Raw genomic sequence first — 24,258 nt, 5'->3', positions numbered from 1 at the left:
CAATTTTTCAAGGACTGGGGCAGAAACAAAGTTTTCCCAACATTTTACATGATTAAGTTTCTTCAGACAGGAGCTATAAAGCTGCATTTAAAACTCCCCTAGCTTCTATCAATTGGTGACAGTAGTTCTCTCCAGATAAGAAGCATTTCACTTGCTTCTTGGTTATTTGTAAAAGCGTTTATAATTTTTACCACAATATACCTCCTTTTATTGTTGCTTGCTTGGAGACAGGATCTTCCTGGCTGGCATTAAAGGCATATACCACCACGCCCAGCTGACAATATACCTCTTTGAAGAGTCTGTGAAATAGTGTTCCTATGCCTTTAAAAAAATGTTTGGTAAATTTAGCCAAACCTTGGACAAAACCTGGACAGCCTTATTTTATGAGAAAATTTATGCAGCAACACCTGCTGAGGAGTTATCTCCCAAATACCAGTAGTCCCCTCGTTTCTCAAGAGACAACTTTCTCTCTCAAGGCATATTATGGTGGTACTTTTATCCTGGTCATTATATTTTGCTTAACTGCTATATTCCAGCCACTTCATTATTATCCACTGTTCTGTAAACATTCAACTGTAGCTCTAATCAGTATAAAAACAGAGTTGCCTGTGCTTTTGGTACTCATGTGTAATCTATTCAGGTCCTATAGCTACTAAATGGCTGGCACATCTTTACTGTTATCACATGAGAGGCAGAAGCTGATCGATCTCTGTGACACTGAGGTCAGCTGGGTTTACAAAGCGAGCTCCAGTCCAGCTAGATCTACAAGGAGACCCTGTCTCAAACCAATGCCCCTCCCCACAAAAAGATTGCCATCATTCTTGGCTTTAAGTTAATATAAATTTTCCCGATTATCATTCTTTGTCTTCATTTACTTATTATCCTACAGTAAATTTCCAGAGATGAAAACCTAAAACTCCCAAAGAAACACAAGTAGTTATAAAAAGAATGACCAAGAAACAAACCCTAAAATCCTAAGGGCAGGAAAGAACCTGAAATAGCAACCACTGCATGAGGCTACACTATGTACTCTGATGGCATCTACTCTAACTTAACACAAAACATCACAACTATAAGTGTTCAGAAAGTTTTTCCATGTATGTTTCCTTTATCAGTCCTAAATCTGCTGAATGTTCTAAATAAAGCAAAAATGCAGCTCTCTTAAATATTACAAAGGGGTGGGGCAGCACCTGGAGAGATGGCTCAGAAGTTAAGAGCACTGGCAGCTCTTGCAGAGGACCAGGTTTGATTCTCAGCACCCACATGGCAGCTAAGTACCAACTGTAACTACAGCTCCAGAGAATGCAACACCCTCTTCTGGCTTCTACAGGCATAGCACAGCACAGTGGTGTACTTAACACACATGCAGGCATAACACTCATACACACAAAATAAAAATAATTAAAAGTAGTAAAAGAGAATGCTAAAGTAGGGCTCAGTCTTTAATCGTGGCATGAGTCTCTTCTCTTGACTTAACACCTATTCATCCATTACACTCTAGGTTCCACTACTTACTGTCCTACTTCCTCCTCTAGGTTGCATTCATTAGCATTTCTCAATGATCAGCCAAGTACAGTCACATAACCCCAAATGGAACAAAACTGTATAGTAGGGCATCGGGAACACTATGTGTGCTGGATAGCTTTAGTGTCAACTTGACACACCTGGGTTGAGGGAGCCTCAATCAGGGAATTGCCTCTATTGGACTGGCCTGTGGCCATGTCTGAAGGGCATCTTCTTGATGAGTGATATGGGAGGGCCCAGCCCACTGTGGGTGGTGCCACCCCTGGGCAGGTGGGCCTGTGTTGCATAAGAAAGCAGGCTGAGCAAGAGCCGAGGGAGCAAGCCTGTAAGCAGCATTCCTTCATGACCTGTGCTCCAGCTCCTGCCTCCAAGTTCCTGCCCTGAGTTCCTACCTTGGGCTCCCTGATGAACTGCGTGCGACCTGGGAGATGTAAGACAAATAAAGCCTTTCCTCCCCAAGTTGGTACTGGTCAGAGTGTTTTGTCACAGCAATGAAGAACAAACTAATACACTATGCTTCTTTTACTGATGCAATCTAAGAACAATTAATTTAAGCAATGAACTCTTCATCAAATGAATTCAGAAACTTAAAAGGGTTTCTATCAGAAACAACATTTACTGAATATCTTTCAAGCACCTATTAAGATGACTCAATAGTTGTCCTTGTGACAAACAACTTTATCAATATATTCTTTTTAAAAAAAATATTTTATTGGGGCTGGAGAGATGGCTCAAAGGTTAAGAACACTGGTTGTTCTTGCAGAAGATCCGGGTTCAAATCCCAGCACCCACATAGCAGCTAACAACTGTCTATAACTTCAGTCCCAGGTGATCCGACCGCCTATTCTGACCTCCGCGGGCATTGCACAACACAGGTGCACTTACCTACATGCAGGCAATACATGCATACACATAAAATAAAAATTTAAAAAGTTAATGAATGCAAGTGCACCCATGTTGTGCAATGCCCATAAAGGCCAAAACAGCTGAGCTGAATCCCCTGGAACTAGAGTTACTGACAGTTGTTAGCCACCACGTGGGCAGTGGGAATCGAACCCAGGTCCTTGGCAAGAGCAATCAGTTCTCTTAATCAATGAGCCATTTCTCCAGGCCCCAATATATTTTCTAACATTAAAGGACTCCTAGAATAAAATCTATTTAGTCATAGTGGATATTGTCTTAATTATATAACTTCCTAAGACTGAGCTCAGAATTCTCATTAATATTTCTTTGTGTACTTTTTTTTCTTTTTTTTTTGCTTGTACATTACTGTGCAAATCTGATTTGATTATTAAGGGTTATGTTAATGGAAGCCCAGTATGGTGGCACTCCAGCAATGGAGAATCAAAGGCAGGTGGACCTCCTATGAGATTCAGCGCAGACAGCTGGGGCTACACGGAGACCCTGTCTCAAAGAAAAATAATAATAATAATAATTTTCATCCTTTTTTCATTGAAATAAAAACTTACTCTAAATAAGTAAAAGAAAACGTATGCCTTTACTATGATGGATAAATCACAAATATAAGTATGTTTTTTCCTTTTTTTTCAGTCAGGAGCCTAGGCTGGTCTCAGATTCATGGTGATCCACCGGCCTCAGCCTCTAGAGTGCTGGGATTAAGGAAATTAGCCACCACATTCATCTTAGGATATAAGTATTTTAGTAGTGGAGGAAGCAGGTCAAAAGTTTTAAGTCTTAAAAATAACTATTAAAAGTTATTTCAAAGTAGCTGTAATGCTATAAAAATTATCAAAAAGTATTTGAAGTATACTGGTAGCATTAATTCTATTCATATAAAATGTTCAGAACAGGCAAATTCAGAAATTTAGCAGATCAGTGGTTGTCTAGATCTAGGGGGTGTATGGCAACAAATTTAAGTGACTATGAGGATTGGAGATTGGGGAGAAGGGAGGATAATGGAAATACTCTATTGACTCTATGGCATATACTTAATTTCTCTTTTTCTTAAAGGTCTCAATGGCTTACACCATATGGAATCCACCTGCTTGCCCATATTTTGGTCTGGAGAGTGGAAATCGAAGATGATAAATTTTTATTTAGTAGCTGACATGATGCTGACATGATGGCTAAGTTCTTTTATAATCTCACAGAAACCTCACAGTAATCCTATAAGGCAGGCATTATTTTACCTCAAAGAACAGAAATGAGTCAAAGTAAGTTAAGGACTTCTATCAGGATCATGTAACAAGGCCATTCTAAGATTTCTGCAACCACATTTCATTTTATACCAGACTTCCTCATATTTGACCGAGATGCCAAATTTACTTACAAACAGGTTCAAGAATATTAAATGTTATCAACTCGGGTCTCAGGGATCACTGCAGAAGAAGGGGCAGAAGGACCATAAGAGCCAGGGGAGAAGGTGCATGACCATAAGGAAAGAGTCTTACAAGGTCCTGGGACCTTGCTCATATGAACTTACAGCAATGGTGACAGCATGTACAAGATCCATGTAAACCCAGTCAGACAAAAGCCAGTACAGAAATGAGGAAATGGGCAGGAGGTCATAACTCTAACAAGCAACTATTAGCAGCTGATCACTGCTGGGTAAGAGAGAGCTCATCATCTCTGAGTGACACTAGACAGGTTGAACAGGATTCAGTGGATGAACTTACACTGAGGGACATCTTGGGTACAGAGACTTGACTTGATAGGTCTTAATATATATGACAAAATACATGAAGTCCTGTGGGTTATGTGGGGGCTCCGCACACAGGGAAGGGAGCTAAATATGATTAAAATGTATGAAATCCACAAAAATTCAACAAAAATATATTTAAAACAAGAACAAAAAGTACCAAATATGAAATAAACAACTCAAACTCCTACTTCCCAGAGATGAATATTTTCTTCATCAAAATTTGCTTTCCTACGGGGCATGGTGGTGCACGCCTTTAGTCCCAACACTCTCGGGAGGCAGAGGCAGGCGAATCTCTGTGAGTTCAATGTCAGCAGGGTCTACATAGTGAGTTCCAGGCCAGCTGGGGCTACAGGGAGACCCTGTCTCAAAAGGACCAGGAAAAAAAAAAAATTTTTTTTTGCCATCCCGGAGCTGGAGAGATGGTTCTGCATTTAAGAGCACTGGCTACTCTTACAAAGGAGCAGGGTTTAATTCCCAGCACCCACATGACAGCTAGTACTGTCCTTAACTTCAGTCTCAGGGGAATCCGACACCCTCTTCTGACCTCCGTGGGCATTGCATGACACAGGTGCACTTACATACATATACTCATATACATAATATTTTTTTAAATTTGCTTTCCTATAATAATGTGCTTACTTGAAAATATTTCAACTAAGTCAAAGCAAATTAAAATTTTCTTCTACATTATGTCACGTCTGATAGAGAAATTTACAAATCCATTCCAAGAACAATTAGTGAACTATAAATTAACAAACCCTTTGGTTGGACTGCTTTGTGTTTCTGACATAAAGATGCATTTCCTTTTGGCAGGAGGGTCTTCCTCTTCATCAGAAGAGCTTTCTAGTGTTAGATCAATAACATCTACTTTCTTCTTGCTTGCTTCATTAGCTACAGTCACTGAACAAGGTTTACTGAAGACACTTGAGCCTGGATGTAGAAAAACAGGAAAAAGAGAAATATCAAAGGTATAACAAACAGGCAGGGCATGGTAGCATTTGGTTTTAATCAGAGAGGCAGGTGGATCTTTGTGAGATTGATGCCAGCCTGGTCCACATAGCAAGTTCCAGGCCAGCTGGGGATACAGGGGAGACCTTGCCCTCCCCCAATGACAACAACAAAAACAACCAAATAACAAAGGTATAGCAAATAAACTCTAGTTACAGACGTCCTATATGTATCCATGACAATACACAACCACGGAAGTCACTTACGCTAGTAGGGATAGAGACCGTACCCTAACTTGTCTGTTAAACACTTAGCTGGGAAGCCAGTATTGTTAAGAAAGGTCAAAAGCCTCCTTCAGACAGCATACATAATTCTCTCCAGTACTACCATGGATTTGTATGATCCTGCTGCTGCTAAAGCTGTCCTTTAGATTAGCAATCATTGTACAGATAGATCTCTAGGGTTAGAGAACTGGCCTCAGGCTATGGGGCAAGAATATATGGTTTGATCAGTTGTGCACTAGCATCATCTCAAGCTATGGCGTCAAGAGCATGAAGTTTCACCAGATGCATATTTTTTAAAATATTTTATTATTATTTTATGTGTATGAGTGTTATGCCTGCATGTAGGTAAGGGCACCTGTGTCTTGCAATGCCCGTGGAGGTCAGAAGAGGCTGTTGGATCCCCTGGGCCTGGAGTTATGGACAGTTGTTAGCTGCCATGTGGGTGCGGGGATCAGAACCCAGGTCTTCTGCAAGAGCAGTGTTCTTAACTGCTGCACTATCTCTCTAGCCCCCAGATGCATATTCTTACAACATGTGCCACAGTTAAGTCAGAACCAGACACACCCATTGTAGCAATCTTAAAAGAGTAACATTGGTAAAAAGTCTTAATTTTCTTCCATTCTTAATCCAAAATTGATTGCTTTTTAAAATTTCAAATAGAGCTAGAAGAAAAGTCAAATTCAGTAAATCCAAAAAGACTAAGGGTACCCATGAATTTCAATTGCTCAAAATACCTTTAATTTGTCGAGTTAGTGTGAATGAGTGCAAGGAATTGAAAAATATGCTAGGGAACTAAAGCTATGATTAATTAATGGATGATAAAATTTCTCCAGACACCTGGTTTTGTTAAGATATGAACATCAATTTCTAAGGTTTTTTTTTGAGTATGTATGTGCAATGTGTGTACATATGTATGTGTGGTTGCATATGGGTGGGCAACATGTGCGCATGTGTGTAAAACCCAGAGGTAGACTTCATGTTCTTCAACTGCTTTTCACTTTATTTACTGAGACAAGGTCTCTTCCTGAACCCATAGCTCACCAAATTAGTCTAGTTGCCCAGCTTGCCGCAGGGACTCCCATCTCTGCCTTCTAAGCACTGGATTCCTGAAGGACCATCCCATCCACCCAGCTTTTATATGAGTGAACTCCAATCCTCATACCTACAAGGCAAACTCTACCCACCTTCCCAATTCCCTAACTCTTCATTTCATTTCATTTATTTATTTATTTATATTAGTTTTGTGAGACAGGATCTCCCTGTAGGTCCAGCTGGCCTGGAACTTACCATGTAGAACAAATCTCACAAAGATCTGCCTGCCTCTGCCCCTCTAATACTGGGATTAAAGATGCACATCACCATGCCTGGCTTAACTTTTCATTTTATACCAAACATTTAAAGTTATTTTTGTTGACTTTCACTTATTTTGTATATTAAATATCATAAAAATGCTAGTAAGTTACTATAAATGCTAGCACATTTTAAAGAAAGAATAAAAATGATTTAAGGGGAAATTACACGTGACTGATGGTCCAAAGATAGTTAGCAAACTAAATTCTAAAAATAGTTCTAGTGGTTAACGCTAATGTTTCATAATTCACATTACTTTGCTCGCCTGTAATTCAGCACATACTTTCTATTTTTGTGCAGGGTTGGCTGGATACTTTCATAGTGTCCTTCTTAGGTCGCATTGGGCACCAAGTACCATCTTCTTGGAATTTGATCTCATCAACATCAGAACAGTCATTGAGAATTTCCATGAAAAGCCTGTAAATCAATTAAAATACATGCTTGTCATAAATGTCAACAATGAAATAAGAAGGTAGTATATACTGAGAACAAAGTCATGGTGTCTGGCTTTAAAACCTTTTTTTCCTTGCATTTCAATTATTTTATAACAACCAATATGCCCTTTCTCCTAGGATTTTTGTGTGTGTGTGTATATGTACACACATATGTGTGTGTATTTGTGTTTTCACGTTGTTGGTGGGGATAGAATTCCAGGCCTCATATTTGCTAGTCAAATGCTCTAACACAAAGCTAAAAATCTCACAACCTGGTTTCAGGTCTATACCAGGCTAAGGAACACAGTGAGTACCATCTATACTATTGGTGACTAAAACAGAAACAAAGACTCCTCTCATTAGGACTGACAGTTACAGTATATAAAACAAGTGTAAAAGCTGAGTGTGGTGGTGCACGCCTTTAGTTCCAACATTTGAGAGGCAGAGGCAGGCAGATCTCTGTGAGTTCTAGACCAGCACGGTCTACATAGTGAGTTCCAGACCAGCTGGGGCTATAGGGAGACCCCTGTCTCAAAAAGACAACAACAACAAAAAAGCATAAATATACAGTAGTTATTATAATAAATTAATGCCTAAGTTTTGAGGGAAGGAACAGAGACAAATTTAAGCAAACTCAAAACTCAAAGCATACAAATTACATTCTATGACTAAATAAGTTAAATTTAGAGTATCAGAAAAATAGAGAAAAATCCTCGAATGTGGAAATGAAATAAAACAGACGAGAAATGAAAATAATGCAAAAATCCAGTATTGTGAACACAATAAAAAAATATTTTTGGACTAAAAGTAAAATAGTACTTTACAACGTATTTATAGCACCTACTTGAAAGGTCTGAAAACCTAACTTCAAGAAATTCAGGAAAGAGTAAATTAAAGTGGAGGGTAAGAAGGAAAACTATGGGAGGATGAAAAATAGACAGTAGAAATAAATGAAACAAACAAAAAATACCTGAAAACATAATGAAATTAGAAGGCTGACTCTTTGAACAGATAGTACTGTCAACTTGACAGAAGTAATTATCTGGGAGATGGGCCATTAAAGCATGTATGTGGGCAAATATCTTGCCATGTACCCATCATTCAACTGCAGTAATGGTCAGTTCATGGCCAGTATTGTTTTTGTCCCTGTAACAAGCTTGACTACAACGAGGTGAAAAGATCCAATTATTGTGAGTGGCACCATTCCCAGGGCAGGGGATCCTGCTATGTAAAAGTAGAGAAAGTAAGCTAAGCACAACCACGCATGTGTTCATTCCTCTCTCCTGAGTATGGACATACTGTGATCCACTGTTTTAAGCTCCCAACTGTCAGGCTTTCCCCTCCCATAATAGACTATAACTTGGAACTGAGAACCAACATAAATGCCTTCTCCCTTAAGCTGCTTTTGTCAAGGTATTTTATCACAGCTACAGAAAAAGAAACTAAGACAGAAAGTAAAAGTGTTAATCTTCTACACAGATTTATTTAGGCTCATTCAAAAAAGACAAGCCTGTTAAGTCCTATATATCTATTAAAGAGAACAGATTCATCACTTTACACTTTGTATGAGGCCAGCATCATTACTGATACTAAAGTCAAAGACAAAAGAGAACTACATACCAACATTCTCTAATGAACTTGGCAAAAATAATCCAATAGGGGCTGGAGAAATGGCTCAGCACTTGAGTACATGTTGCTTTGCACAGGACCTAGGTTCAGTCCAGCACCCACGTGGTAGCTCACAACCACCTGCTGAACTCCAGTTCCAAGAGATTCAACACCTTCTTCTGGTATCCACAAGCACTGCATGCATGGGTGTACTTACATATATGTAGGCAAAACACCCATACACACAACACACAATTCAATAAAGGATAACAACTCACGACACACTGCAGTTTATTCTTCTGATGCAAAATCTGTACAGCTATCAAAATTCAAACAATGGAAGTGAGGACAGCATTCTAAATGGGAACCTTAAAGGAACTTGAAGAAGTGTGACCAGCATAAGTGACTCCACTTGGAAGCACAGCCAAAGGGAAGTATAGGGAAGTATAGGGAAGCACTGACAACCTCAAAGGAGAGATCCCTCTCCCCAGTACCCCTAGCAGAGAAACGTCAGCATTCAAACAAGCTTCCATGGCTAGGGTCAGAACACTGAGAAACTCCAGGTGGAATCCAACAACGGGGTCAGTAAGTTTTTCTATCTTGTATCTCCACCTAGCCCGCTCTCCACCTTACATCTACTCCTTTATTTAATAGCCAACATGAATTTAGTAGGTCAGCTAGGCCTGGCTCTGGTCTTGCCTGTATCAGCATTTTTGTTTTTTCCTTAGGCTTGTTTTCTTTTTCTTCTCATGAAAGATGAAGGGGTAGGGAATGGTGGCACATGTCTTTAATCTCAGGTGGATCTCAGTGAGATAGAGACCAGCCTGGACTACATAGCAAATTCCAGGCTAGCAGGGACTACAAGGAGACCCTGTCTCAAAACAACAACAACCAAAAAGAGAGTAATGAGATAGAGGAGCTTATTGTCACTGGGGGTAAGGACAAACTTTTTTTTTTTTTTTTTTTTAAACAAATTTTCCATTTTTAAAGAATTTATCTTGGGGGCTGGAGAGATGGCTCAGAAGTTACAAACACTGACTGCTCTTGCGGAAGACCCAGGTTCAGTTCCCAGCACCCATATGGCAGCTAACAACTGTCTGTAACTCCAGTTCCAGGGGCTCCGACAGCCTCTTCTGTCCTCCTCCAGTATTGCATGACACGGGTGTGCTTACCTATATGCAGGCAATACACTCATACACATAAAATAAAAATAATGAATAAAATATTTTTAAAAAAGAATTTATCTTTTTTTAACATATATTTTATTTATTATTTTTTTTTATCTTATATGTATGCAAGAGATGGCTCAGCAGTTCAGAGCACTCACTGGCTGCTCTTGTACAGGACCCAGATTCGATTCCCAGTAGCCACAGGACAGCTGACAACTGCCTGTAACTCCAGTTCCAAGAGATCCTATGCCTTCTTCTGACCTCCGAGGAAGCTGCATGACATGGGTGCATTTACACACGTGCAGGCACACACTCATACACATAAAATAAAAATAATAGTAATATTATAAAATAAAAAAAACCTAAAGAAACCATAACAAAAGACTGCCAAAGCCTACAGTTATGAAAATATTTTACTAGATCCAAAGAAGAATTCATAAAACAGTAACAAGGTAAACTAGCCTTTATACAAATTTAAAACCCCTATTATCTGAAACTGTTAAGTGAAAAAGATAAACTGGCAAAACAGCAGCAAAAATATACAAAAAACCACCAAATTTCAGTTAAACCAACCCAATTAAAAAAAAGGGGGGGGGGAGTTGCCAACAGTCATTTTAAATACAGAAATAGAGAATACAAAAATATATTCAATAGTAGTAAGAAATACAAATCAAGCTTACAATGTGTTATCACTAAATACCACTATACCTAAAATCAAAAACTAACCAACGGCAATAAATGTTGGTGAGAAAACAGATCAATTAAGATTTTCAGATTGCTAATGGGGTTACAAAATAGTACCACCACTTTAGAAACTGTGGCAGTTTCTTAAACATACATCTAGCATGTGACCAGGTGTTTCATTCCTAATTAACCAAAGTAAATACAAACATTAGTCGACATTAAGTCATGATGACAGACTCACAAAGACCAGTACTACATGTTTTTCTCTCACATGTGGAACGTGGATTTTAAATTAACACACACACAAACACACACGCACGCACGCAGGAAAGTAGAAAAGTACTCTATGAAAGAGATCAGAGGTCTAAAGAGAGGGCAGGAACAAGAGAGGGCAATAATGCATGCATGTCAAGAAAGCAGAAGGGGGAACTATTTTGGGAGAGGAACAGGGTAGGGCACTAAGTGGGGAGCAGACAAGATGTAATTATAATGACAAACATGTCCTACCACTTGGGAGGCAGAGGCAGGCAGATCGCCGTGAGTTCGAGGCCAGCCTGGACTTCATAGCAAATCCAGACTAACTGTGGCTAACAGGGTGAACCTGTCTCAAAAAAGACCAAAAATTAATAACAATAATGACAAATATGAAAATATAATACAACCCATTATTTTTTGTGTTAACTTAAAAACAAACAAACAAAAAAAAACAACCTTTAAAAGTCATCTGGAAGCTAGGAATATAGCTCAGTTAGTGGAGCACTTGCTTACCTTCTAAACAGGTGGAGCATACTTATAATCCCAGCACTTGGGAGGTAGAGGCAGGAGGTTCAAAAGTTCAATGCCATACTTGGCTACATAGTGAGACTGAGTCCCCTGGTATAAGAGATCTTGTCTCCAGAAAGTAAGAAGGGGGGCAGAGGGTGGGGAGATCCCCTCTGGAAATGACAAATATGTTGGTTATCCAGATTGGTGTGGTAAACTTAACGGATTAAAATGCATCAAATTAGAGGCCAGGTGTGGTATACATGCCTTTAATCCTAGGAGAGGCAGGTGGATCTCTATGAATTCCACGCCAGTCAGAGCTTCATTGAGATCCTGTCTCTTAAACAAAACAACAACAACAACAACAAAAGGGTAAATTAGGGCTAAATGGCTCATCAGGTGAAGACTCTTGCCACCAAACCTGACAATGTGAGTTTGATCCCTGAGATCCATGTGGTAGAAAGAAATGGCTCTCATAAGTTGTCCTCTAACCTCCACGTAAGCACCATGTTCTCATATCCCCTTAAAAATAATTAAAGATTAAAAAAAAAAAAAAAGATTCTGTGATTTAGATTTTTTAAAAATTATGTGCATATGTGGGGAGGGCACATGCATATGAATGCAGGTGCTTCCAGAGGCCAAAGGCAATGGATACCCCAGAAGCTGAAGTTACAGGTGATTGTGAGCTGCACAACATAGTTACTAGGAATTGAATTCAGGTCCTCCGGAAGAACAACAAGTGCTCCTAACCACTGGGTAACTTCTCCAGCTCCCAAAATAAAATAAATCTTTTAAAAAAAAATAGAGAAATCTAAAAGAAATGGATTATAAAATGCCAACATGAAATACAACACCAATAATTAAACTATTACACTGGTCCACAAATAACCGGATCAAGGGAACAAAGAACAACTCAGAAATTAACACTTACATATATAAGACTGTAAGAGTGAGCTGGGCACAATGGCTCATGCCTATCATCAAAAAAACAGTTATGAGGCTGAAGACAGGACAACTGCTTCAAGTCTGAGGTCAGTCTGGGCTACAGTATAGGCATGTATCCAAAAAAGAAAAAATGATGGATAAGCCAGAAGCCATTAAGTGAAACAGGACAGACTGAGAAAGACAAACACCATGTCTCCCATAATTGTGTGTGTGTGTGTGTGTGTGTGTGTGTGTGTGTGTGTGTGTGTGTGTGTGTGTGGTATGTGTAGGTCATGAAACTAGAAAGGGAATCATGAGAGGGGAGAAAGCAATCTTAAAAAATTGAAAAGTGGGCTGGAGAGATGGCTCAGCAGTTAACACTGATTGCTCTTGCAGAGGGCCCAGTTTGATTCACAGCACCCACGTGGTGGCTATGAACCGTCCTTAACTCTAGTTCCAGGGGAATCCGAAGCCCTTTTCCGACCTCTGCTGTATTGCATGACACAGGTGAACTCACATTCATGCAGACAATACACTCATACATATAAAATAAATATATTTTTTTAAAAAGCCGGGAGTGGTGGTGCACGCCTTTAATCCCAGCACTCGGGAGGCAAAGGCAGGCTATCTCTTTGAGTTCAAGGCCAGCCTGGTCTACATAGTGAGTTCCAGGACAGCTGGAGCTATAGGGAGACCCTGTCTCAAAAAGGAAAAAAAAAAAAAAGTATGTATGATCATGCAGTCAGCATCTTAAGTCTAAGGAAGAGCTTATTCAATAATTTTGAGATTTTTTAAAAAGACTAATGAAACTACGAACAATCTGTGTGATGAGTGAGGGCATCTCTAGCATCCTAGCATCATCTCCTACTTCCTATCTTTAAATTTCTACAGTCTCCAAGTTTATTCCCATAGTGCTGTTCACCACCTTCATAGCACCTAATAACTCAATATGTAATTCTTCATTCTCTCAAATTAAGTGCTCTCTTTACCACTTTAGATTCAGTATCTAACACACATATTCATGTATTATTATATGAATTAAAGGAATGTAACAGAAAAAAAAATCACTCAACTGAAAAAGTGAACTCAAATACATCTGATGAAAACAAGTGAATGTTTATATAGTTTCTAGAACTTCTAAAACACACTAGACAGAAATCCAAGTATGTCATTAATTTTCTCAATTGTACAATGATACTTAGATGGCATGTAATTTTTATTAAAATGGCATTTCTAAAAAAAGAGGACCCCAGCTGTTTATGGCAGGACACATCTTTAATCCCAGAGCCAGGCGGGATCTCTGAGATGGAGGACAGTCTGGTCTACATAGTGAGTTCCAGGCCAGCTGGGGCTACAGGGATACAGGGAGACCTGTATCAAAAAACAAAACAAAAAAAGAGGAGCCCTAAACTCATTAAAAATCAATTTATATAATTTTCCAAATTCTAACATAAGCAATATAAGAAGTAATATTTACACCTTCAGAGTCAGAATAACCTGAACAAAAATTCATTTTAAACTTAGCAGCTAAGTAATCCATTTATCGTTTATTACTTCCTATTATTTTTGTTTTCTGGGTTTTTATTCATATTTTTAAAGTTGCTTTCCTAGACAAACACTTACCCATCTAATATCAGACTTTCATAGGCAGCTTTTTTGTCACAAACAGGACAAATCCAGGTGGGCTTCTTCTCATTCATTTGAAGATAAAGGGCAGCATCAAAACACTGTAGATGTGTACAAGTCACAGCACGGCATGGGATTGTCAGCCTCATTTTTCCTAACTATAAAACAGGGAATACAAGAAGAAATAAGTTTAAACAGAACAAAGTCTCCAAGGAAAAAGAGACACTCATAACAATCTTAAGAAACCAAACAAGCTGGGCATGTGATGCACGCCTTTGATCCCAGCACTTGGGAGGCAAAGACAGGCGCATCTCTCTGAGTTCCAGGCCAGCTGGGGCTACAGGGAGACCCTGTCTCAAAAAGACGCCCCCAAAAAAAGAAACCAAACAAGATGATCAAAATAAAAAAGAAGCTTTAACATAAATTTATTCCCATGAAGATCATTATTATTGTTTAGTTGATTGACAGTCTCAAGATTTTTGAAAGACTATTTCACGTTACTAAAGTATAAATCCAAAGGAAAAGACATATACAAAACAACTGCAACTGCTTCTTACCTAATCCCTAGTTTCACTATTAAGGAAACCATGGGTTACTCATCTCTTAATGTCCTTTCATGGATGTTCTAAGCCCAAATCAAGTATATGGTTAAGAAAATATGTTTCCACAAATCGGTGGCATACTTTATAACTCTGCAACATATTCTGTCACACAATATGGTGACTACTACACACAGTCCAGAGACTGGAGAGATGATGGTTCGGCAGTTAAGAGCAGCATATGCTGTTCTGCCAGAGGATCCATGTTTGGTTCCCAGCACCCACTTTGACCAGCTCATAACAACTGTAACTCTAGCTATTGAGATCCTAAGACTCTGACCTCCACAGGCACCTGCACTCATGTGAACATACCTCCATAAACATAAATAAAAATAAACTTTTTTGACCCAGGTTTGAATCCCAGCACCCATATGGCAGCTAACAACTGTCGGTAATTCCAGTCCCAGGGAATCCAACAGCCTCTTCTGATCTCCGTGGGCACTGCACAACACGTGTGCACTTACCTACATGCGGGCAATACACGCATACACATAAAATAAAAATAGTAAATAAAATAAAAAAAAAAACAAAAAAACAAAACTATCATTAGGGGCTGGAGAGATGGCTGAGCAAATAACAGCACTGGCTGCTCTTGCAGAAGATCCAGGTTCAATTTCCAGCACCCATATGGCAGCTAACAATTGTCCTTAACTCCAGTGCCAGGGTATCCAACACTGTCTTCTGACCTCAGTGGGTATCACATAACACAGGTGCACTTACACACATGCAGGCAATACACTCATACACATAAAATAAAAATAAAATATTTAAAAGCTATCATACGTATTTACTCAGTGCACTAGGGATAGGCATTTAATTGTTTTCAACCTTTTATCATTAATATGTTATAAGAAGCACCTCAGAATGAATCTTTGGGGTCAAAGGGAAAGTATACCTGTTGATCTTTTGTCATATTGACAAGTTACCTTCAACAGAAGAACCTACCAAATTGTGAATTAATGTATACTAATGTTACTTGTTCCACTCAACCTTATTCACACATTGTAAATGAATTCCTTGAGTTTTGACAATCTGGTAGGTGAAAAAGATTGAAAAGCAGTTGTGAACTACATTTCTCTTATTTTGCATAGGAGGGAAGGCTCTTTTTCTTATTTGTAGCTCTAGAACCACCGTCTACTCCTAACCTTTACTCATTTTCACATCACTAAAATTTTATTATCTACAAGAGTTCTCTATATGAGAAAAATGAGCCACATATTTGTGATATAAACTAAAAAATGTTTACAATATTTTTACTACTATAAAACCAAATGTGTCAAATTTTTGATGTTTTGCATAGCTATACAAACATCAGGCTTCCTTCAATAAACCTTAAAAAAACCTCCCCATGTATAACCTTTACAGAAATTATCTTCATTTATAACCAGCTCTTTTGACTAAACATTTCCTTCTCCCATTAGATCCTATGCTCCACAAGTATGGGGTCCATGTCTATACCCCTCTGTAATTCCCCTATCCAAGCACAATACTAGCTAGTATGTTCTCAGTATTTGCTGACTAGGTAATAAAGTTAAGGCTAAAAAGGAGTCAAAGATAAAATAACACACAGAGGAATCTCAAAAGGGATCTTGAAAGTTAGGAATCTGAGCAGGTATACAGAATTTAACCCATTTAGACAGAAAAATGTCAACAGAAAAGGCAGCTCATCTTTGTATAGTAAGCACTTCCCTATTTTTCCTTCTTTTTTTAACAATCTCATGGTCCAGGAGCCAGCATCTTTCTTTCTAGTTTAAGATGAAGATGTAGAAGCTATAATAGACTAAAAATAGCTGGACTCTTGAGAGACAGCTGGTGCAGTTACAATAGATACCCAAATGTTCCTTACAGCTCTGAGATGCATCTAGGTTTTTTGGGGGGGGGATTGCGGGTTTTTTGTAATTTTATTTATTATTTTTTTGTTTTTATTTTATGTGTATGAGTATATTGCCTACATTTATGTGAGTGCACCGTGTCATACAATGCCACAGAGGTCAGAAAAGGGCTTTGGATTCCCCTGGAACTGGAGTTAAGGACGGTTCATAGCCACCATGGGGGTGCTGGGAATCGAATCGGGGTCCTCTGCAAGGGCAGTCAGTGCTCTTAACCGCTGAGCCATCTCTCCAGCCCCTGCCTCTAGGTTTTTTTTAACATTACACACAGTACAACAGCAGTTTTGGGGTTTAATTACTGACCTTTTCCTATTTTGCTAAATTTTTGATCTATGTGGAATGGAAGCTGACAAAATATCCATTTTCACGCAATGAGATTATCACAAATATATTTAACATTTTCAATTGTAAGATGAATTGTCTAAAATCAAACTATCTTACCATTCCTAGGAGGCATCCCTTTATTACTACTTTTAAATATTACTGGTATATTTTATTAGGAATTTTTAATCAATATAGGTAAGTTTGCTTCTTTGTATTAAGGCAATAAAATGTCAGTTAATCCATTTAACAAAATGCTTACAAGTGATTAAAATAAGACTTATCTGTAAATACTAATACATTTAAGATACACTAATAATTAAAAACAGTAAGCCACAGGCTGGGGAGACAGCTCCATTGATAAAGCCATCCAGAGATGAGAACCAAAGTTTGATTAGGTGTGGTGGCATGCTTGTACTGGGGAGGCAGAGACAGGCAGATCCCTGGGACATACTGACCAGACAGACTAACCTAACTGGCAAGCCTTAAGTGCCTGTGAGATCTTGTTACACATAAAAAGTAGATAGTTTGGGGTTGGAGAGATGGCTCAGTGGTTAAGAGCACTGGCTGCTCTTGGAGAGGACCCAGGTTTGAGTCCCAACACCCCCATAGTGATTAACCACCATCTGTAGCTCTAGTTCCAAGGAAATCCAATGCTCTCTTCTGACCTCCAAGGACACTGGTGCACTTACACACATGAAAGGAATACATACACATAAAATAAAAAATAATAGATAAAATATTTTTTAACAAGTAGACAGCTCCCAAAGAGAATGATCTCTAGCCTCACATACAGACACAAGTGCACCCACACTTGTGCAAACACATACAACCAATAAGTTACAAAACATTATATACAGCCCAGTAAACTTTTTTGTAATAAACAGGCATGATTATGAACATAACGCTAACTCTAAAAGGATTTATGTCATACTACTAATAGTAAGATTTCTGAAGAGGCCAGGCACAGTGGTGCATACTTTTAATCCCAATACTTGGGAGGCAGAGGCAGGTGGATCTTTTGAGTTCAAACCCATCCTAGTCTACTTGGCAAGTTCCAGGCCAAGCAGAACTACATACTGACACCCTATCTCAAAAAAAAAAAAAAAAAAAAAAAAAAAAAGGAAAAAACACCTGATCAATTTTCTTTTCTTTTTTTTTTTTTGAGATAGAATCTCCCTGTGGCCCCAGCTGGTCTGGACCAGGCTGGCCTTGAACTCACAGAGATCCTCCTGCCTCTGCCTCCCGAGTGCTGGGATGAAAGATGTGTGCCACCATGGCCAGCCCTCAATTTTCTAATAGTGGATGTGAATGTTATTTATGCCAAACTCAAATTTAACTAGGTGATAATTTCTTCTTATGAGTAAAATGGTACCTAAACAATAAAAACCTTTTACTTATGACTGGCCATGCTGGCAGTATAGAAGTTGACACTCATTTCCTTATATATTAATCTGTAGTAGTCCAAATCCATAGAGCTAATAAGTAAAAATAAATCATTTTTACTTTGATATCATCATTTTAGCTTTGAATCATTTTAATAGAATCATTACAAATTTCAAGAGATTAAAATCAAACCTAGCTTTCCACTTACCTATGTGACACCCCACCCCTCCCCCAAAGTGCACCTGTGCAGGACATACTGAAAATTAAAAGGTATGTAAAAGTTATATACTCTGGGGCTGGAGAGATGGCTCGGTAGTTAAGAACAATGGCTATTCTTGCAGAAGACCCAGGTTCGAATCCCAGCACCCACATGGTAGCTAACAACTGTCCATAACTCCAGTTCCAGGGGATCTGGCAGCCTCTTCTATCTTCGTTGGGCATTGCATGCCATGGGTGCACTTACCTACATGCAGGCAATACATGCACACACACAAAATAAAAATAATAAACAAAATATTTTTAAGGTATATGCTATAACCAGAAACACAATTATACATGCTCAATCAGCTCCTGCTTCAATAACTAATGTGAAATTACCTTCTGCAGGTTCTAAGGGCAAAGGTTTTATAACTTGTTTCCACTACCTAGAACCTTATCTACTCCGAGTCATTTCAAAGAGTTATTTGAAACACGACAAACATTTCTTCCACTACCCAAGGCTATTGCTTTTCCCTCATTTTTTCCAAATAAATTCAAGACTCACTTCATGGGATCAGAGACCCGTATGCATGTCTATAATCCCAGCACTCAGGAGGTAAAGGCAGGAGTCAGGAGTTCATTGAGATCCTTGCCTCAAAAGCAACAACAATACACAAGGGTTCATTTTCTCTTCTCCATTTCCATTATAGCACTAGATCCTGTGCTATTTTCACAGATTAACTGTCAATGACTCCATTTTGCTTTTCCTAACTGATGCTAGGATTGTTTTTCTTCAAAACCATCATTCAACTTCTGTCATGCATCCATTAACCCTTATTAAAACATTTGCCTTTTTTGAATTAATATACATCACAAATCAAAAAGAAAAGAAAAGTAGGAGCCAAGCAGCGGTGTCATAAACCTGTAATTCTAGCAGGAAAGATTATCAATTCAAGGCTTATCTGGATCACACAGTAAAACAACCCAAAAATAATCAAATAGGATAAATTCTGGGAATATTCTCAAAAACTCATTATTTATAAGCAGAGAATATTTCATTAAAATGAGATAAAGATGACAGGGGGTGTAGCTCAGTGATAGAACATTTGACTAGCACACTGAGGCCCAGTGTTTGATCCCTGCACCACAAAAATAAACTATTCCATGATTATTATTCCTTCAAATAATTTTAATTTTTTTAATTGTCAACTTTATTAAATTAGCATGTTTAAAATGAACTGCCTCTATCTATATTTTTAATATAAAAGGAATCCTGGGCCTAGGAAGATGACTCAGTTGGTAAAATGAGTACTGTGCAAGCATGAAGATCTGATTTTGGTTCTCTAGCACCCGTGTAAAAGCCAAGTATGGAAAGGCGCAACTGTAAACCCAGCACTACGAAGACAGATGGGTGGATCCCTCCCAGAGCTCACTGGAGGAACAGATGAGCAAAATTGATGAGCTTCAGGTTCAGGGACTCTGCCTCAAAAATAACGTGGAGTGACTAAAGGCACCCAATGTCAATCTCTAGACTTCACATACATGCAATGTGCACACATCCATAAAAACATGTACATAACACCATAACCCCCAACACACATACCACACACAGAATCCTAACAACTCTGATATATTATGTACTACTTTTGCTATTATCAATAATCTAAGATTCTTGTTAGTATGTTTGTTTTGATTATCACATGGAATAGCAATCTACTTATAGTAAAAAGGGCTCTAAGAAAATAAGATTTGTAAAAACAATACCACAGCTCAAAGCACATCTTTCACTATTTTCTTAGAAAGTGTTTTGGGGAAAAAAACAAAAAAACAAGTAGAAGCTAGGCATTGGTGTCCTTAGGTGAACTCTGTAGAAGCACATTATTCCTCATAGCCTAGCTTGACAACATAACGTGTTAAAGTGGCAAGTGTTCCATCCTTATACAGGGATTGTGTATCTACACTACAATTGCCAATATTACTGAGTGTACTAGGGTTAAGCAATAAAGCAAAGTCAAAATTCAACTGATTTTACCAATATGGCAATTTGTTTCAATCTGATACAATTTTAATATGAGAGGGAACAAAAAGACACAAAAGAAATATGCCTGAAGTTTTCACAGAGCTTATGAGTAGAGGACACTGTTGGTCTAAATATCTCTAAAGTCACTGCCACTAACAGGCATTAATGCCACCCATTTAATACTGTTGACCCTCTCACAGAATCTGATGAATGTGGAAGGTCCTGATTTCTATATAGTCCTGAATTCATACGTTTCTATTATTTCTTCAATAAACCAAATTTTTTAAAAATTAACATCTGCGTGGTGTCACACGCCTTTAATACCAGGACTCGGGAGGCAGAGGCAGGTGAATCCTCTGTGAGTTTGAGGCCAGCCTGCCTGGTCTACAGAGTGAGTTCCAGGCAGCTGGAGCTACAAGGAGACCCTATCTCAAAAAGACCAAAAAAATAAAAATAAAAAAATTAACATCTGGGCTAGGGAGATGGGTTAGATGGTAGTTCACTACCTGCACAAGCATGAGGATCAGGACTCATTAGATATAGTCTGGACCTTTTTCATGAGTTGTTTTCTCTCAAATTACATTACCTACTTTCTCTCACTTAGTTCAGTGTCAAATACACATTATTCAAAAAGATCTGAAAAGGTGCTGACTGATTTCTCACCCAAGTCTTCATGTAAGGAGATATAAAATAAGAATTGTTGTGTAATTTGAAAGGACATTATAGGGGCTGGGTTGATGGCACATGCCTTTAATGCCAGCACTGGGGAGGCAGAGGCAGGTAGATCTCAGTGAGTTTGTGAACAGTCTTGCATACATTGGGAATATCTATATAGAGCTAGGTATACACAGTGAATCTCTGTCTCAAAATAAATAATTAATTAAAAATTAAAAGTTCATTACAGGGGCTGGAGAGATGGCTCAGCAGTTAAAACTGTTGGCTGCTCTCTTCCAGTGGACTTGGGTTCAGTTCCCAGCACCTACTAAAAACTGGCTGAAAACTGTCTAAAACCCCAGTTCCAGGGGATTTCATGCCTCCTTCTGGCCTGCTTGAGCAATGAATGCACATGGGGCATTCCCATACATGCAAGCAAACACTGAATTCACATAAAATAAACACAAATTTTTAAAAAAGTAAATTACAAGACTAGAGAGATGGTTCAGCGGTTAAGAGCACTGGCTTCTCCTGCAGGAGACCCAGGTTAAGGTCCCAGCACCCACATAGTGGCTAACAACCATCTGTAGCTCCAGTTCCAAGAAATCCAATGCCCTCTTCTGGCAACCATAGGCACTGCATACATTACGGTATACTTACATATAAGCAGGCAAAATGCTCTTACACATAAGATAAAAATAAGTAAATTTAAAGAGAGTAAATTACAAAGACACCTCACACATCCAACTCACTAAACCAAAACCATCAATTAGCATTAGTCAGACTCCAGTCATGTTGCTGCTACTTTTTAATACTATACATACTTAGCTGGACATGGTGGCACACGCCTTTAATCCCAGCACTCGGGAGGCAGAGGCAGGCAGATCTCTGTGAGTTTGAGGCCAGCTGGGGCTACAGGGAGACCCTGTCCCCAAAAAGACAAAAAAAAAAATTAATTAAACAAACAAAATTTTTTTTGGTCTTTTGAAAAGACAAAAAATTAATTAAACAAACAAAAAACTTTTTTTTGGTCTTTTGAAAAGACAAAAAAAATTAATTAAACAAACAAACAAAAAATTTTTTTGGTCTTTTGGATACAGGGTCTCCCTGTAGCCCCAGCTGTCCTGGAACTCACTATGTAGACCAGGCTGGCCTCGAACTCACAGAGATCTGCCTGCCTCTGCCCCCCAAGTGCTGGGATTAAAGGCGTGCGCCACCACACCCAGCTGTTTATTACTTTTTATTTTATGTGCAGGAATGTATTTCCTGCATGTGTGTAAGTGCACCTGTGTCATGCAATGACCACGGAGGTCAGAAGGAGGCATCAGATTTCGAGGAAGTGGGGTTATGGATGGTTGTTAGCCACCATGTGGGTGATGGGAATTGTACCTGGGTCCTCTGTAAGAGCAGCCAGTGCTCTTAACCACTGAGCCATCTCTCCAGTCCCAATTAATATATATATATATATACACACACACTCATAAAATACCTTAATACCTTTACTAAACTGTGAGTTATTTACAGCATTAATTATGAAAGGTTTTTCTGAGCCTAAGGCTGTCTTACTTCATTGATAAAATAGTCTTTTAACTTATTGCTTCATCATTGCTTAAAGAATACAAACAATAATAACAATCACGAATATTTCTAAATGGGAAAAGACAGAATTCATCTAAAATATTCCTTCATATTCATCCACTCTCTTACTTTTACATGACAATTATTTATCAAAAGCAAAGTTGGCCAGATTGTTTGTCACTTTACTTACAGGACACATCAATGATACCCGAAGACTAGTTGTAGCAATTTCACTATCAGGATCTGCTGTAAGTTTTTCTTTAACTTTAAAAAGAAAAAAAAATAACAAAATTTTAAAAGTTTTAAAATCAATATTTGGCCAGAAATATAGAAAGTATCTTATTTTATAACCTCTTTGCATAGGTGAAGAAACATAAAATGTTGAACATTAATGTTCTGAAAAGAGAAACATTCTTCCAAGATAAGGTTAACGAATTATCAATTAGCAAACTCTAGATCACACATTTAAATGAATTTTTAAGGTCTCTTTAAAGGAAGACTACTGGCAAGGAAGAATAGCAAAGAGAAATTGTTCTTAAGACTGTGACAACAGTCTTAAAACAAAAAGCAGCAACTAGCAAAGGAGTATGAACTGGAGCGGGAGCCTGAGTGTGACTGCTTCTCTAACAAGTATCCTTAGTGTTTTCATCAGGCTGCCTTGGCTGTTCCCAACAACCACTAAACTTGTAAACAAAAAAGATATGTTCCTTATTTCCTTTGACAACTGTAAACTATATGGTAATGTATCTGTGATCTGGTCTACTGGGCAACTAATACAAGTTACTGTACACACAAGCTAATACATATATATTAATAAAAATATTATTGAACATTAGTATGTATGTGGAAACTTTCCCATTAAAGTGTCTCATGTGCTTAGTCTTACAAATGTTACTTACTCAGCGCTCTGGAATGATCAGGATTTCTAATACCTTTCATTTTTAATCTCTGTAATAACATGGCTGAAGTGAGCTGTCGCACAAGATATACAGACATGGAATAATTCTACAAAGAAAGAAAATGTTTTAAAGACAAGATAGTATTTTTTTCTATTTAAATAAAATACCAAAGAAACTATGGTTTCTAAATCTAACATTCAAAATAACTTCCAAATGAGAGTCGGCAACTGGGATAGGGATCAAATAACTTAGAGAAAACAATGGCTTCTTCCCTCTAAGAATTTTTAATCTCTCATTTTAAAACATCCATTTATATGGTAAATAGTATAGAACAGGGCTTTCAAATTATGTTTTCTAATTTAGCAAAATGAGTGCTGTAGGGGCCACCATGAGAAATGTCCCTCCCCATATCTACTTCCAATCGGAATCCCTCTCTTTCTATCTACTTATGTAATAATGCAACTCACATATTTTCATCTGAAAACCAGTCATCTTGCAGAAAGAAAGTTCAAATGACAGTGGTCTAAGTTAATACTTCAAGTTCAGAGTTCCAAAGTCCTAATCCGGCGGAAGAGACCATCCGCTACCAGCAATTACTTGAGCATATCACTTCAATAAGGCCTATACCAGCTTTTTCTGAGGAACAATCCTCTATAACTCCAATTCCAGAGGATCCAACATCATCTTCTGGCCTCCACAAGCACTGTGTGCATGTACTGAGATATATGCATGCAAAACA

The 24,258-nt window shown here is 38.3% G+C and overlaps 1 protein-coding gene across 11 annotated transcripts in view; it reads right to left on the bottom strand.

Annotated features, from left to right (window-relative positions):
* Positions 1-24,258, bottom strand: part of Pias2 (protein inhibitor of activated STAT 2) — a 145,375-nt gene that overhangs the window by 44,175 nt on the left and 76,942 nt on the right. For all 11 annotated transcript variants that reach the window (XR_001872265.2, XM_008825903.2, XM_029560109.1 and 8 more), the window contains 5 exons: positions 23,520-23,625; positions 22,811-22,884; positions 13,973-14,133; positions 7,052-7,185; positions 4,945-5,116 (listed from right to left, as the gene is read on the bottom strand). Coding sequence is in view for 10 of the 11 variants with exons in the window: in XM_008825903.2 (XP_008824125.1) it covers positions 4,945-5,116; positions 7,052-7,185; positions 13,973-14,133; positions 22,811-22,884; positions 23,520-23,625 (647 nt within the window). In the remaining variant the exon portion in view is untranslated. The remainder of the gene's footprint in view (positions 1-4,944; positions 5,117-7,051; positions 7,186-13,972; positions 14,134-22,810; positions 22,885-23,519; positions 23,626-24,258) is intronic.

This window comes from Nannospalax galili, unplaced genomic scaffold (assembly GCF_000622305.1).
Source record: "Nannospalax galili isolate Female #2095 unplaced genomic scaffold, S.galili_v1.0 scaffold169, whole genome shotgun sequence".
Lineage (NCBI taxonomy): Eukaryota > Metazoa > Chordata > Mammalia > Rodentia > Spalacidae > Nannospalax > Nannospalax galili.
This window is presented reverse-complemented; position numbering and strand designations above follow the sequence as displayed.